Source organism: Colius striatus, chromosome 2, assembly GCF_028858725.1.
Source record: "Colius striatus isolate bColStr4 chromosome 2, bColStr4.1.hap1, whole genome shotgun sequence".
Classification (NCBI taxonomy): domain Eukaryota; kingdom Metazoa; phylum Chordata; class Aves; order Coliiformes; family Coliidae; genus Colius; species Colius striatus.
Window position 1 is genome coordinate 14,094,875 of NC_084760.1, and position 16,956 is coordinate 14,111,830.

The 16,956-nt window shown below is 36.9% G+C and overlaps 1 protein-coding gene across 1 annotated transcript in view; it reads left to right on the forward strand.

Moving 5' to 3' along the window:
- The window catches only part of IMPG1 (interphotoreceptor matrix proteoglycan 1), a 59,682-nt gene that overhangs the window by 26,347 nt on the left and 16,379 nt on the right, over positions 1–16,956 (forward strand). Inside the window, exons 9-12 of the mRNA XM_061988986.1 lie at positions 941–961; positions 2,466–2,719; positions 4,140–4,216; positions 4,691–5,225. Of these exons, the coding sequence (XP_061844970.1) occupies positions 941–961; positions 2,466–2,719; positions 4,140–4,216; positions 4,691–5,225 (887 nt within the window). The remainder of the gene's footprint in view (positions 1–940; positions 962–2,465; positions 2,720–4,139; positions 4,217–4,690; positions 5,226–16,956) is intronic.

A 16,956-nucleotide genomic window follows, 5' to 3' on the forward strand; every position in this document is an offset into this window, starting at 1 on the left:
TTTTCCTAGCTTTTCTCTCTACAAATTGCTGGAGAAAAGGAGAGAGAAGAGCAGAATAGAACGAATATTAGTTGCTTACTTTTTGATAATAAAAGTAAGAAAACAAAAAGCCAGCTACTGCAATACAAGCAGAGAAAATCTGTAGTAGCATCTCATAGTTACAGCTTGCAATAATTAACCTCTTTCAGCTGTGACTGCAGGAGATCTGGGATCCACTTCTGTTTAGTATCTTGGTCTTAGAAATTTGTATGGAAGTGCATTCATCAATGTGGAAGATCAGGACTGTTTCCCATCATTTAGTAATTTAGTTAGCTCCTGAGAGCTACAGATCAGCAAAAACAGATGTTGCAGTACATTTTGTCTTAGCCGTATCACAGTGTAAATTAGCAGCATTTCCCACAAGGCAATATGGAAAGACAACATTACAGATATGCTGGAGAATTCATCAGAGAAAATAAGAGGGCATTATATTACAGTAGATCAACATAGACATGTCTTCCAGAGGTTATTAATAGGTCAAGTTACCCCTGTGACTAGGATCTGAGTAGGCACTGTGTGTGGTAACACTAATAGTTGCTACAAGTGTCATAGTTGTTCATTGCCACTGGAAAGATACAGATTAGCAGCAACAGTGCTCAGATTGTACTGTTTGTAGTGGGAAATAGGAAAGCAGATATGTCAAATTATCAAAGGAAAGTAAAATTCCTGTTTCCCCGTTCAAAACACAGAGATCCCTATGGTTTGGATTGGAAAATGTGAAATGATGTAGAATAGGCTGTCATTTTCACACAAAGATAAGAATTACAAATGACATATAGAAGATAAATTGTCAAAAAATGGTTTTGATGTATGACACATTGATTTACTGTTATACATGAATCCTTGTTTTTCTTTCTTTTGCAATCCTCTATCATACCCTTTCTTCTGCGATGAAATGAAGACAGAAAAAGGAAAAAGATGGGTAATTTGTCTGTAATTCATAATTAAGATTAATCATTTTATAGACAATTAAATGTGCATAGATACATTAATAAATGTTTTTTATCTTGACATGACAAAGTAAATTGATTTGTATTCTGCTTAAGTACAAAATCTGTTATATAAAGCAGCAGGGACATATTTTACCTTAATCAGAAATGTTTATGTAATCAAATTTTGTTAAGAACTCTCTGAAGGAAAGAAAATAGTTTGACCACAGAAAATTAATGCTCAGATGACTTAAGATCTCTATCAGTCCTAAACTGAAAGTGAAAAACAATAGGGAAACTTCAAATTTAATTTTTCTTTTTTAATCTGTTGTTTTCTAGAAGAAATAATATATTTCCACATACATATTATCTTCAGCAAGTATGTAGAATTTGATTTGGTATCTCTATTATCAGGCTAGATAGAATGACAAAGAGAGCAGTTAGTAGACTGATAAAATGCAGGGGGCTTTTTGACGGGGGTCCTAAAACAGACTGCTACAGAGTCTCTTGTTGCTTAAATGTGCTACTGAGGAATAACTTGTCTAGTAGTTCCCAGATTTTTTCTTTTCCTCATAGTTTTAAAATAATTGGCTAATGCTTTTCCAGAATTCTTACCATGTCACAGATGTGTAAATATACATACTAGATAAAGCGAACTTCCTCTTCTCTAGTTATTTCATATTATAAAAAGTTATCTAGTGCAATACAAATGTTTTACGATGTATTCATTATGTTTCATTTTAATTAGAAGAATTTAGCATTTATGAAAAGTGATGTATCAATAAAGGTGAAAGGAAGGAAGGTCTTTAAGACCCACCTGAACATGTTCCTATGCTACTTGACCTAGGTGAACCTGCTTCTGCAGGGGGTTTGGACTAGATGATCTCTAAAGGTCCCTTCCAACTCCTACCATTCTGTGATTCTGTGGTTCTATAAACATTTATTTGGTCCTGGAAAAGCTAACTCTGACTGTGGAAAGTGATTTATTTGCTACTTTAACGTTCTTGCTGTTCAGGAAAAAAAAAAAAAAAAAAAAGGAGTAAAAAAATGATCCTAGATGTGATAGAATTTTTGCTTATCTGTACTTCTATGAACTGAGTAGTCTCTTTTCATACATTTCTGCAGAGGTGATTATGGCTCCTAATACCTCAGCATGCATTTACAACACTTTGAACCTCTAATCAATGATTTCAAACTGTATTTCCAGTTCTACAGGTCTCTGAGTAGTCAGATTAAACAGGATTGTGTTAGGACATTTTTATAGTTCTCTTCAATATTGGACTTTTCATTAAAAATTATGCAGAGAAGAAACAAGAGCTTTAGGTATAGCAATACTAATTTGACAATGACAGTCTCACTAGAAAGAATACTTGCATTATTTTAACAGAAAATAATATGTTATGGTTGTATTTATTTTTATTTGGTTGTTTTTAATATCAGTCCTAAACCAGTAACTGATTTTGCTGCACTGAGGATTTCTGCATCTTCTCATTGCAGATCAAGCAGCACCATAGCACGATATGTGGTAAACTTTGAGAGAGATGGCTCAGAAATCAAAAGCACAGCAGGTGACATCTCAACTATTGGATCTAATAAGGTTGAAAATGAAAAAATTCCACTTTCTCCGAAGGAAGAGAGAGAGATATCAGCAGCTAAACTCACAGTAACAGACCTTCAGCAACTGGTTGCCATAGCACTCCATGAAGACCAGTCCCTGCCAATGGACCTTGGAACACTTCAGTTTACTGATGGTCAGTAAACAGGCCAGTGCTAAGCTCAACCCTGTACCCTACCCTTTCAAACTGATGCAACTTCAGTAAGGTCTCTGCTTCTCTAACAGATCTTTTAAAATTTACATATGCCATTCTCTTAAGTATTGCACAGCAACCAAAGAATGCACAGATCTAAGTTAAATTTTATAGTAAAATGTACCTTTATAACTCTAAAGCCTAACTCCTAGTCATATTGCAGAATTCATTTTTCCAGATAGTTTGAATACTAAGAGAAATAAGAGGAGGGGGGGGAAAAAAAGTACTATAAATATTCACTGTATCATTTTAATTTCCCAGTATGGACAGTCTCTTTAACAACACAAAATTTAAGGCACCCTATAACATAAATTTAGCTTTTTGAAACTTCTATTGTAAAGCCAGCTATCTAACCTCCCAGTGAAATCAGACACCTTAAGCAGCTCAAGGTAAAATCAGTGGTGTGAAACACACTGTAAAGCTGTATTTGGCTGTCTAAAACACAAAGTGAATGTAGATAACAAGCTATAGGTAAAGACCTCCAGCTGAAGGTTGAAGAATTAATCCAGCTAATATAAATATCCACTTCTAGTCCATCAATGAGTTTTTCAAAGGTAACATAGCCCTAGTTTTGGGAGGGTGGGTTACAATGTCAAAAATAATGTAAAATATTTTTTCACATGTATATTTACCAAACCAATGTTAAAATACACACAAAATTTTAGCTGTATTTTTTACATTTAAAAGCAGCAACATTTTCATGCCAAAAATAATATTTAGATGAGCTAATACCTTCTGTAAATATGAAATGTAGTATTTTAATGTAGACGTCAAGTCCCAAGAAAAAAAAATAATCAATTATATAGAACACTTTAATAATAACTATTTTCCTCAACTTTTTCCCACTGGTTATTTTTAATAACTAATTTTAGGAAAACAGCTTGCATGAAAGTACATTTAAAGAACTCCTCTGAGGGGGGAGAGAAGCAACTGAGCACTAAAGCCAAAACACCAGGGGTAACAATGGTGTGAGTTCTGGGTAAAATTGAAAAGAATTTAGGCTTAATGAATAAAACAATACAGTGAGTCATCACAGCCCATGTGGATTTAGCTGAGTAGATCATACTTCAACTGATATTAAGCATTCATCCATGGTTTAGCTCTCTGCAGACCTATCCCATTTACATCAAATAAAGAGTACAAAGAATACTGAAAAAAAAAATCCTGTTTTCCTCATAATTGTCAGTTTAAATAGAAATTTATGCCTCTTTCTTCTTAATGTGGATTTTTAAAAATGATTTTTTTACTGGAGAACAGTTTTAATATTGCTTTTTACTGAGTTTATGTTTTTTGATGAGTTCTGAGTGTGCCACTGCTGAAATATTGTGCTCTCTCTCTTTAATTTTTGGGTGTGTTTTTTCAGAAACTATCATACCACCTAGTGATTTTGACAATGACATCCAAGCCATGGTCACTATTCCTCTGGCAGGACCTGATTTGGTAAGTTAATATTGGTTGTTTGTTTATCTCTCCATGAGAAATTAAGTTAAACAGTGTTAAGGTTTAAGGTAATAAAGAAAATGGCTCTTAAACTAAAATTTTATTAAACTAAAACATTCCTGACTTTTTATAAATGCTGTAAGGATGAATGTTGTCTTATTGTACTGCAACAGTCTAGAGCATTTACAGGTGAATGTTACTTCTTGATTACTTTTTCCAGTTTTAATTGCAAACTATGTCTTGCCAGTTCAGTAGTACATCCCAATGACAGAAGAGGAGCAATTGAGAGAGACAGTAAAGTCCTCTGAGTATTTTTTTAAATTACAGGCAATGTGATTAGGATCACATGCACATGCCAAACATGTAATAGATCCTGTGACCTCATGCAAGTTCCTATGGCTAAGGACTATTGGACTTTTTAGCAAAAAAAAAATGAACTTAATAATGAAAGTTACTTTTAAAAAACTTTTTCAGGAGGACTCCATGAGTGTGGAACTCCCACTAGGTTACCCCAGCCCAGCAACAGTTGATCAAACAGGAGGCATCTTGCTCAATGAATTTACAACTGGAATCCCTGTGCTAAGTGCAGAGATCAGTACCCCTGAAGAGTTCAATAATTTTGTTACTTCTGAGCCTGTGTTCCCCACAAAACCCTCCAGAGGACCATTTCAGGACAAATCTTCTCCATACACAGAAGGTATCGGTACTGACCACCAAAGTTTCACAGTGCCTTTCGGTGCTCTGGGCAGCACTAGCAGTCCTCCAAAACCAGAAGATTCTTATTTGCCTCCTTCAGCAGATGATTCTGCTAGCAATGACTTAATCACTGATGGCTATGAATCTCCAATGGAGCAGGCTACCACGCTGGCAATTTATACCAGAGGTAGCTTCACCCCACCTAATCTGCAAACCAGAGATGAGAGTAGTGAAGCTGAGGAGAAGAAGGAACTGACCGAAATAACCGAATCATATTTCAAGGAAGCTGACCAAGATAGTCTATCTGGACAAGGTAAGACACAAAAGATCTTTCCATAAGAGAAAGTAGGCTAGATTTAGTTGTCATTACACATAACACAAAGCATTTCAGTACTTAAAACACAAAAGGTTAATTACTTTGACTTCTACGGACAGATGTGGATGACAGCAGCAACAGTAGCTTGATGTAATTTATTCCAAGCAAAGAATACCATGGCTCAGAAGAGTTTATATATCTATATGTCTGATGAGTGTGAAAAACTTTTTTAAAATGTCCAGTTTCCATGTTTGTTTATTCAGTTTTTCTCTATGCAGAAGGGTTTTTTAGAGGCGTTAGATACCAGAAAGAAATACATTATATACATGTATTATATGCAATTTTATACATATATTGTACCCAATTATATGCATACCTTACATATAAATACATGTATATGTACACATATGTCTAAGTGGAGAAAAGTCTGTATAATCTGACCTCTAAAATGAAAAAAGATGGGAGACATTTTCCACAGTTATCAGAGAAGCGTTGATCTTGCAAATTAAAAAAGTTTGGAGAAAGATAGTAGAGTCAGCTTTAGGGCACAGGTAAATTAGACTTTCCCCTAGAACAGCAAAGTGTCAGTAAGGCTACTGCCATCTTTACCTCCACCAGCAGCTTGAAAAGCCGTGTTAGACACTGTGGAGAACTATGGTGTGTGGGTAATTGGATTTTAAGGGCCAGCAGCCTCCACCAGCAAAGCAGCAAGAGCCATGGTTCCCGCCATTGCCTTCCATCTGTTCCAGCTCTTGTGTGCTCCCTTTCCTTCTCCCTGACTTGGCCTTAGCGTCTTGGTACTAGCTCAGTGAACTTTTATTTTACTTATATCTCTAAGAAGCATGTGTTAGTCGTGTAAGATGCAAGAGGTTTGCAACAAACACATTGGAGGAAATAGCTCTTGGATGAATATTCAGATGTACTGTGTCTAAGATTTTTGACTGACTCAAAAGAAAAGCAGAAGATAGCTAAGAACTTCACAGGAATCACAGGATTCTCTGAAGTTCCCACTTATCCTCTAAGCAATACCAAAAGATCTGCAGAGAAAAACAAACAAAAAAACAAATTTGGGGCAAATTCCCACAATCTACAGCAGTCTGCACAATCAGACACAGTGTTTCTGTATCCCCAAGAACGTAATCCTCAAAGCTTTTAAGTTTACTTCCTGCTGCAGGAAAGTCCCCTGCTCTCATAGGAGGTTCTATTCTGTTCTTGTTCTGCCCACTCCCTCCTTACTCAGTTCCTGGCCTTTCACGTCCCACCTTATACCCCAGAGAAGTCCCTAAAGAACCCTCCTCTGCCTTTCAAGTTGTTTTTCCTGACCCAGCAGTTTCTACACAGCAACAGCAAGAAAGCACCTTCCTCCCTGATGCTCTACACATCCTGTAAGGCAAACAGGCAGTGTTAGCAAAGCTGATTGGAAACACCTCACATCACGGTGTTAACATCATTCACAATGGGCCCACACAGCAGAAATGTGAAGAGGAATACCCATGTGCTGTACTATCTGTAGCATTGTTTTTTCTGGATTCACTAAATAACAAGATCAGCATTCTAAAGAACAAAGAATGCAAAAGCTGTCACTTGGGATCATCTGCTAATCAGCTCTGGACAGGGAAGAACATATTCCATGGACATGTTGTATGTTGAACCTGGTAGCTTATGTGTTGAATACAAACTTCCTGTTCTATAGTCTTGCCTTTATACAAGTTCTGGAGAGGCAGAAAGGTGAACACTACATGAGTGACTACAGAGTGACTCAAAGATTAGAAGATCACTTTTTATAAGATGCAATTGTCAAATGTTCTTTAAAATAAAGTTTATGAAGAAAAGCTTTAAACACAACTGTTTTTAAAGGTATGCTGAGAATTCTTGCAGTGCTACTGATAAAAGCACAGCATACCTCCAAGTAACAGTACAGCATAATTTTAAACAACATTCATTATAACTGTAGAAAAGTGTTACATTTGCAAGGGGAAAAAGACCTCATATGCATTTTTCATTCTATTCACTCATTGGGTTAAGGACTTGATGTCATAAAACCTGACTGATTTTCACCAAATGGGAGGGAGGATAAAGGAGATGGACTCCTCTCTGGCCTCAAGGTTCAAGCTTGCTTGATTGTTCCCCAGTGACAGTGAGTGTAGAACCACAGTTCATTTGACCTATACAAGCTCTGATACTTCAGTTCAAAATGGAGATTAGATTCTGTGTTTCTAATTGATCCTCAGAGACAATACATTGCACAGTTTAATGAGTTTCAATGTCATCAGGGCTGAAGGAAATTTCAGGAAGGATTGTAGAAATTGAAAGTTCACTGCTTACTAACACAGATTTCTTCAAGATTTTTTTTTCATATATTTTGAAATTCAGTACAAATCTTCCTAAAGCCATTATTACCTGTGCCCGCAGAGCATGGAATCATTCACTTAAAGACATGTGTAAGTGTAGTTTTTTCTCCTGTAAGCACTTCACACTGAGCCTTTAAACACTAAGAAATTATTCATGGCACATTTGGGTTGGAACTTGTAAACCTGCAAAATAAAGCAAATTATCTAGAGCTGTAAAAATAAAACTTCCCCAAGATAAGGCCTACTGTCTTGTTTCTGCTCGTTAAACACAAGGTATGTCTAAAACAAGCAGTAGAACATAAGATTTCCATCATTATCTCTGCAACTGTGTAGCAGGAGAAAATAATAGTTCCCTGCCTAAAATGCAGGGATGCTATGTTTAGCAGTGACACAAAGCTGAATAACATCTTTGCTTAAAATTTTACAGTAGACAAAACATACTGCATGCTTAACAGAAGAGGGATGTTGAAGATCTGTTTACTGAGTTCTTAGAAGAATAAATAATGTATATTTTTTAAAACTTTTTCTATTTTTATAGCTTTTTTCAATTCTGGCAGCCCTATGTACAGCATTCCCTGCATTTTTTTGTTTTCCTATATGGTTCATATTTCTTAGGAACTGATAGAACTTGATCTGGTAATCCAGGACTTAACAACATTTATGATAGAGGTCTTATTAGAGTCAATAGTATTGGTAATATTAATTTTAATATGGCAAGCAGAATTGTTCACTAGCTGGAATAGATGGTGCATTTAATAGCTGTGTTCATTAATAATATGAAAACAAAACAAAATTACTTTTAACTATTGCTGCTGTAAAACAGCAGCAGCTATTTAGACAGAGCTGTATGAGGCTGGACAGGTTAAAATCTAAACACTTCCCTGCACTTCTACATTAAATTCCACCCATTTCCACATGCTACAGTCCAGATGATGGAGTAAATTTTCTTCATCGCATGTTTAGAGCTTTAAATTCACTTTTCTTTACCATGAGAGGAAGAATTGGCTACCATAAACAACATAGTCTGAGATTCTTTTAGGTGTCCTCAGCTATACATTTCACAAATAGACTTCATTACATTGCTAATCACGCATGTGGAACTACAGGAAGAGCATACTATAGACTCCTAACATTGAATGTCTACAACCTACACTAACTACTTTAATTGTGCCTACTTGAGGTAACTGTGCAAAGCAATAAGAAAAAATCTTTCACAGCTCACAAAAAGTTAATCAGACTCAGCCTCACATGCACAAATATACAGAACGTCCTGTAAACAACATGTAGGGAAACGAGAGTGAAAAAGAGGTGATGGACAAGGAGATAAACTAACTAGAGGTGTCCTTTTAAGCCATCCAGGATGAGATATGTCAGATTTGGGCAGCCAGTGTCAGGAACGAGCCAGAAGCACCTGTGACGCTTCTTTCACATGGTTCTGTGCTCATCCTGGACGGCAATGCTGCCCATGGGCAATAAAGAGCAGGCAAGTGAGAATTAGAAAGCCTTACTTGCTAAACAGTGGTGACAGGTGCTCCACCACTTGAAGTAGCCCACAACTACTAGGAGGGTGCTAAGCTGTCTTTAAAGAAGGCCTATCCTTTGAATTTCAAATCCTGTTTTGAGATTTCACAATAGAATTAAGAAGAAAACCCTGGTACAAATTTCTAGACATCTCACTGAAAAGTTCAGAAATTCCTGGACCAGATGTCATGGTTTAAACATTTGACTACTGAAAAAGGTTTTCCTTTCCTGTAGCCCCTTCAAAATTTAGGCTATTTCTGTTTTATCTCTTGTGGTGGTTTTAGCTCTGGCTGAGTGCCAGATGCTCACCAAGTCATTCTGTCACTCCTTATCCTAAACTGGACAGAAGAGAGAGAAATATAACGAGAGATTTGTGAGTCAAGATAAGAACAGGGAGATCATTCAACAATTAGCGTCACAGGCAAAACAAACTCAACTTGGGGAGAAAAGGTTTGATTTGGTCTTCACCCCAGCTCACAAGGGATTCTTTCAATCAGGGTCTAAGCATCTCCTCTTTCTCCTTCTCTACTGACCTTGGTGTCTGTGGAGACATTTTCACTTTCTCACTCCCTGTTGCTGCTGCAGTTTAGCAACTCTGCTACGACTTCTTCCCCTTCTCAAATACATTATTCACAGAGGTGTTACCTCAGTCACTAATTGGCCAGGCCTGGGTCAGCTGAGGTTCCATCTTAGAATTGACTGGCAATGGTCCCACCAGCTACAGAGGAAGCTTCTAGCAGCTGTTAGTTTGAAGAAGCCACTTCTGTGGCTCCCCACTACCAAAACGTAGCCCAGGTAAAACCACTACACATTTAAAACCAGTGCAAAAACTGTGCCTCTTTTCTACTGAATGAGATAACACCTGTTCACTGTTCTCTAGGATTCCTCCTTCTTCCTCATATTTTTTTCCCTCTTGAGTTAACTCATCAATATCTCTTGTGTTGTCAAAATTCTTCTGCACCTCCCATGACTCTACCTAAAACAACATGACCATTCAGAACAGAAGCCCCTTGTGTAACTGCACACTGTAATGTCAAGAACTCAGAAAATTTCAGCAGAAAATATACACAGTTCATACACTTTTATTTCCTAGACAGTAAGAAGTATTCTAATTTGTAATTGTTTTAATTGTAGCTACTAATAAATTATACAATGCAAGTAAATGGTTATCCCAAAATCCTGACCATCATGGAGGAATTATTACTTCTGGAGCAGGTATTCAAGAAGTAGGGACAAAGCGAAGCTAACAGTGAAATACTTGAGCTATTCTGTTCTATTACATCCCAGTTTCACCAGCCTGGATCATCCTGCAGTTCTCAAGAAAGACTCTCAGAGAAAACTCTGTAGAGTGTATTACAAAGTTTTTTCTGTGAGAAAAAACAAACAAAGAAACAAACAAACACTCCTGAGTAGATGGTGGTCACATCTCTCTGTGTAACAGATAAAATCTGAATTTTCATAATTACTCTCATATTCATATAGCCTGGTTGTGAGTGGTCCCCTTAATATCTTTGTCATGCCAGTTAATTCTGTTGTGCACTCCTCACTCACTATTATTTTTAAATAATCTCTAGAAAAGCTCAGTTTTCTGGAGGTTTGGGGATTCTTTCTGCCTCTGGTTCATCCTCAGCTGCCTAAGTACCATCTGTGCCTAGCATAGCTTTCTATTTGACATAACCAGCCTTGTCATGGAAAAGACAAACCCATCACTTCTGTCAAGAACTTCTCTGGATGTTCCCAGGACTGGAATTCACTCATTCTTCTTGCCAGGAATGCTCCTCAGATTTTATACATCAATGGTTATACAGGGTAAGGACTCCTCTGTTTCATTTTCTGTTTTTCTGCTTTCATTACATATTCTTTGACCACAAACTGACCGGATTTTCTCTACATTTTCCCCCATCAGCTTCTCTCTGTGCCCTTTTGCTTGTTGCTTGCTGCTTCAGACATAGAAAGAATGCTTGTCATGAAGGCACAACTTCAGTCTGATACTTGGAGGAGTCAACAGGTAGGTCTAGCTATGACATTTTCTCAAGTACTAAGTACAATATTGATTAACTTCAAAGTTACCTGTGAATCAAAGATGAGGTTGAATGCAAAAGTTTCAACAGGCCCATATTAGGATATCTCAGATTTAAGAAAAAATTCATAGTATATTCACTGTCATGATAAACTTAGAATTGCATACTCAGAGTACTACAGGTATCCTGAGGAGTCCTCTAATATATTTATTAGAAGAAGTGATTAGCATATGGCCAAAATTTAATGATAGCCTACTGCTCATTATCTTTGTGTTGGGAAAAGCAGAAACAATCTCAATGGGGAAAAAAAAAAAGGCATAATGTCTTCAAAACATACTTAAAGACACTAAAATGAAATAAGTAATCCATGCAAAAAAAATATGAGAGAAACAATGTGCTGGCTGTTTTCCCAATCTAATGCACCACTTGTTAAAACTGTTAAGCCATCCAATCACTTCAGTTCAGTTTTACTTTAAGGTTAAGCTTTGCTTCCTTCAAATGTGATTTCTTCTTCATGTCCTCTCCTAATATACAATATAAATGCATATTAAGCAAAGCAAATGAACTTTAAGTGCAGTTGGTAATTCCAATGACTCATTGAAATTGCTCTGTGAAGTACAGAAAGCAATTTATATTTCTGCTAAGAAAATTTGCTTATTCAAAGGCAAATCTGAGCCACTTGTATAATGACCATCTCATTCTCCAGCTGTATAGATAGCAGGAAAATATACATCAGTGCTCTGCCACTTCTTCACTCATACATTTTACTCTTAAGCTTCTTCTCCCTAACACAGGCACACTTTTTTACCCTGTTATTTCCACTTGTATGCACCTGGACCAGGTGCTCATATTCCACACACACACACACACACACACACACACACACACACACACACTTGCAGTTTCTCTCTCGTGGTCATTAATGTATATTGCTAGTCAACTCCATTGCTCCTTCAGCTCATTCGCATGTACCTCACATACACCCTTTTAAAGTCAAAGCTAACTATCCCTCACTACCTGTTTCCTAAATGCTATCACTTCTCCTATAATTAACATTCTCCTGATGTTTGGGTCCTTCCATGTTCAATGCTATTTCACACCAAACTAATCATCTTCCTCCCTCCAAAATCACTACAATCCTACAGATTTAAAATTACTCAATTAGTCAAAACAAGCTTTTCATTGATTACAGGCAACTCTCCACTATGAATGAAAAGTAAAATGGGTTAATACAAGCTTTCACACATGTCAGTCTAAGATCTCATCTTTTGTTAAAACCAAATGTTACTGCCTGTGTGTAGAGATAAGATCTAAAGCTGTTAAATGGGAAAGTTCCTTTGCCTGCTTCTTGGAAAGACAGGAGTAGCCACAAAGGCTATAGAGACTCAGAGGAGAGACAGGAAGGAGTACTTGGCATATGATAACACTGGAAACCTGACAAGCCTACAACTCACCCATAATTCTTTTCCATCTTTGATACTGTGCATGAAGGAGCTCTCTCTCCAGGAGGGTCATGTAGCTGTTGCTGCATGTGGTCTAATTGCACTTTGTTCCAGAAAATTAATTTTCTTTAGAACTAAAGTAATAAAAAAAATTTTGAGGAAGTTCACAGTCTTCAGACATGATTATGGTAGTTTTAATCTTGTAATAAAAGTGGAATATTAAAAGGCAGAAATAAGTATAGAATTTGAAGAGTCAGTATCACAAATAACTTTACTATATTTATGCCCTGAATAAAATTATTTTAAAACCTGTGACCAATGCAGTAGTAAAATAATAAAAACATTTTAAAACAAGTAATACAATCTTTTGGGCTGCATTGTAAGATTATCCTTTGCCAGATAATAAATGAATGAAACTAATGAAATTTGCATGTCTTGTGTCCCATTTGGAACAAATATCAGGCAAAATGTCATTGCTGAGACTAACATACCCTAAATAATGCATTTCCCTCACTCATTAAAAATACCTGGTCCTACTATAAATGTTAGCTTTGAGAAATAATGTGTTATGATCCAATTTGATTTTCTAAAATTATTACATTAATTATAATGTCTACTACATAATTATAGTCCTTTCTTTGGAGGATTGAATATCCTTCCAGTGTAGCAGTGTCCATCTGTGCTCAGTCTGGAATTTTCTGGTAGTCAATTCCTTGTTAGGGGAGAACTCATGCCACTTTCATTAGACTGTTATAGGCTAATTGTAATGTGGGTGCTCTTAATCACATCTCTGGATGAAGATTTATATCTCTATCTACAGAGAGGGCTTATTTTTATAACTTTGAGTCTCTCAGTCATACCTGAGATTCCCCACATAGATGCCACTGATATTTAAGCTGATCTTCAGTTTGGAAGATGACATATAGTATTCAAACTAAATACTAAAACAGCTAAACCAAAAATACATATGGATCTTAAATAGGGGGAAAATTGCAATAATCTTTATACTAAATTTAATGGAGGTTGTGTTTGTGAAAATGTAGGGTGTGCAAACCTCCTACTAGGATAGATCTCTCAGATATACATATTATAGTTTTATATTTAAAAAAAAAAAAATAAAGAGAGAAGGAAGGAAGGAAGGAAGGAGGGAAGGAAGGAAGGAAGGAGGGAAGGAAGGAAGGAAGGAAGGAAGGAAGGAAGGAAGGAAGGAAGGAAGGAAGAAAGGAAGGAAGGAAGGAAGGAAGGAAGGAAGGAAGGAAGGAAGGAAGGAAGGAAGGAAGGAAGGAAGGAAGGAAGGAAGAAATGCAACTTTATATATAGAAAGATATGTAGAGGAAAGGACTAAACACAATTGCAAGCCATGATGACAAAGTGTAAACTAGAAGGCAGAAGTTTCACTTTCATTATGTGCAGCAGTTAGTGCATCAGTAACAATATGATTAAGTGAAGCCTGGATGCCAAAAAAAAAAACAAAAACACATTTCTTTTTCATTTTGTTGTATTACATGTTTAGATTTCTTTTTTCATTCTTCTCCACTTGGTGGATTTTAGGGTTTTTTTCATGAAGATAATGCAGAATACAATACTTATATAACAGTGGTGCCACTGACAGATAGCTGAGTTTACAGTCAAAAATTTATATATGGGCAAACATTCCTTCAATAACCAATTGTTTTACCATGCATTTTGAAATGCTGGGCTTTGAAGTCGAGTGGGAGTAGGTTTGCTGACATTGCAAACCTTGACAAGAGTTGACTCAGAAATATTATTCATGAATGGCATCTTCAAATCTGAGGGTTTCAGTCCCTAAGCTCTTACCTTTTGTTAAATGTTGCCATTGTTTTCATTTGTTTTCCTAGAAATCAGATGGAACAAAGTTGGAAAAACATTGCAGGAGTAATTAATTTCAGTCTTTTCCCCTAAATCCATACATAACCTATGGCAGTGGCTGAAGATATGGCTAAATTTCTCTTAGATCATAAAGATAAGCCCAAAGTTCCATTCTCATAGCTATCAAATATTTTATTCCCCATTTCAGAATCAGGCACAAACTGACACTCTAAAGTGGATCAATAAAAATCAAAACTATGCTGAACCACTCTAGAAGAACTTCACAGTATGTCTACATGATTCTGCAAAGCTCTAATAAAGAAATAAGTACTGTGGCTTGAAGAGAATGCATGCCTGAAAGCAACAGGACAGACAGCTCCACTGCTGATACGTGGCAGGGCATCAGCTGCAGTTACAAAAAAACCCAATCAATTTCTTTCTACAATCCAGTTTTCTCCCCTCTTATTGTCAAGTTCTTTTTGAACTATTGTAAGACAGCTAGTATTAGATAATCACAGAATCTAGTTTCTTTCATGTGAAGGGAGGAAGGTAGTTTACAGACAGCTGACTAGTTATAGATTCTCATTATATCTGAAGTTCTATGAGGAGTCACTCTTTCATTTTGTTACAGTAACAAATGAAGTTTCCTCTTTGTATTATGACCACCAATCAACAACAGTTTAAAAAGTTAAATGAAATCTATGTACCTCAATCCAAATATTTTATGACAGAATAATCTCAAATGTCTATTTAAATAATTTTTTTAGAAACTAGCATATTTCTTCTAGACTCCTCTACCCCAGTGTTATACGAAAGTCTCGTAGAGACTTTCAAAGCAAACACACAGCTAAAGGCTGTATGGATCTATTTTACTGTCCTGTGTAGTTATTGCTGGTTTTAACATTTTTAACTGCCTGCTCCCTCGTAACAGTTTTGTGGCTTATGAGCTGCTCATATTTATACTCAACCACGATGGATGGATTTAACAAGTCAGCACTGAGGCATCTGGCCCAAAGTCATCATCAATATCACTAAAACAGAAGTGTATTTTTATATTTGCAACATAGAGTAAAACCGTTAGGATCTTCCCAGATAGATATCTCCTCCCATATCTCTCTCAGAATCCCTTGTTCCATTTCAAAACTACGAGGAAAAAATTACCTACATCCAAAGCACAACCACTAATTCCATGGTTTTCACACAACTGTATGGCATGGAAAATCAAAAGTGTATACAGTGTTTTCATTTTTCTTGGCAAGTCTTGAAGTGTTCATCTAATGATAAGATTTCAAGAGAGTCACAGGTTTTTACTTTCTAATTTCATTTTTGTCTCTTCTGTTTTTAGGTCCATGGGTCAACACATTACTTGAATTTATATTGTGTGACTTGTACTTTGTTTCTACTGTTTGCAAACTAATAAAATTCAATATCACAAAACTGGTTGTTGATTTCATCACCTATCAGATCTGCTCTTTTGGTTTTTTTCCCTATCACAAAGCTGAGAAAAATAAAGTGGGCAGGGATTTGAAGAGTACATTCAATTCTGAAGAATAGGTATTGTAACCCATCAGATTTTCTTTCTAATCATTTTAAAGTAAAATCAATCAAAAATAGTATTCCACGTTCTCCACTAAGGGTGCTCCAGGATCCTTACAGTGCCACACATTCAAAAGGAGTATTCAAAACATTTAGGTGGATACTTCTTTACATTTCCAGGTATTTGTAAAATTTTAGGTTAGAATCATAGAATGCTAGAGTTGGAAGGGAACTTTAGAGATCATCTAGTCCAATCTTCCTGCAGAAGCAGGTCCACCTAGATCAGGTCACATAGGAACATGTCAGGGCGGGTCTTGAAGACCTCCAAGGAAGGAGATTCCACAACCCCTCTGGGCAGCCTGTGCCAGGGCTCCCTCACCTCACACTGAAATAGTTTTTCCTTATGTTTAAGTGGAACTTTTTGTGTTCCAGCTTCATCCCATTACCCCTTGTCCTGTTGCTAGCTACTATAGAAAAGATGGATTTCATAGCCTCCTGACACCCATGCTTTAGATATTTATAAATGTTAATAAGAACTCCCCTCAGTCTCCTCTTCTCCAGACTAAACAGCCCCAGTTCCTGCAGCCTTTCCTCATATGAAAGATGTTCCAGTCCCCTGATCATCTTGGTGGCCCTGCGCTGGACTCTCTCCAGCACTTCCCTGTCCCTCTTGAGCAGAGGAGCCCAGAACTGGACACAGGACTCCAGATGAAGCCTTACAAGGGCAGAGTAGAGAGGGAGAACCTCCCTTGACCTGCTGGCCACACTCTTCTTGATGCATCCCAGGATGCCATTGGCCTTCTTGACCACGAGGGCACATTGCTGGCTCATATTTAGCTTATTATCAATCAGGACTCCCAGGTGTCTCTCTGCAGAGCTGCTCTTCAGCAGTTTGACCCCCAGCCTGTACTGGTGCAGGGGGTTGTTCCTTCCCAAATGCAGGACTCTGCACTTGTCCTTGTTGAAAATTGTTTTACTATGGCAGCAAATAGTGCAGAACTTCAATATAAAATGGCTTACAATAACT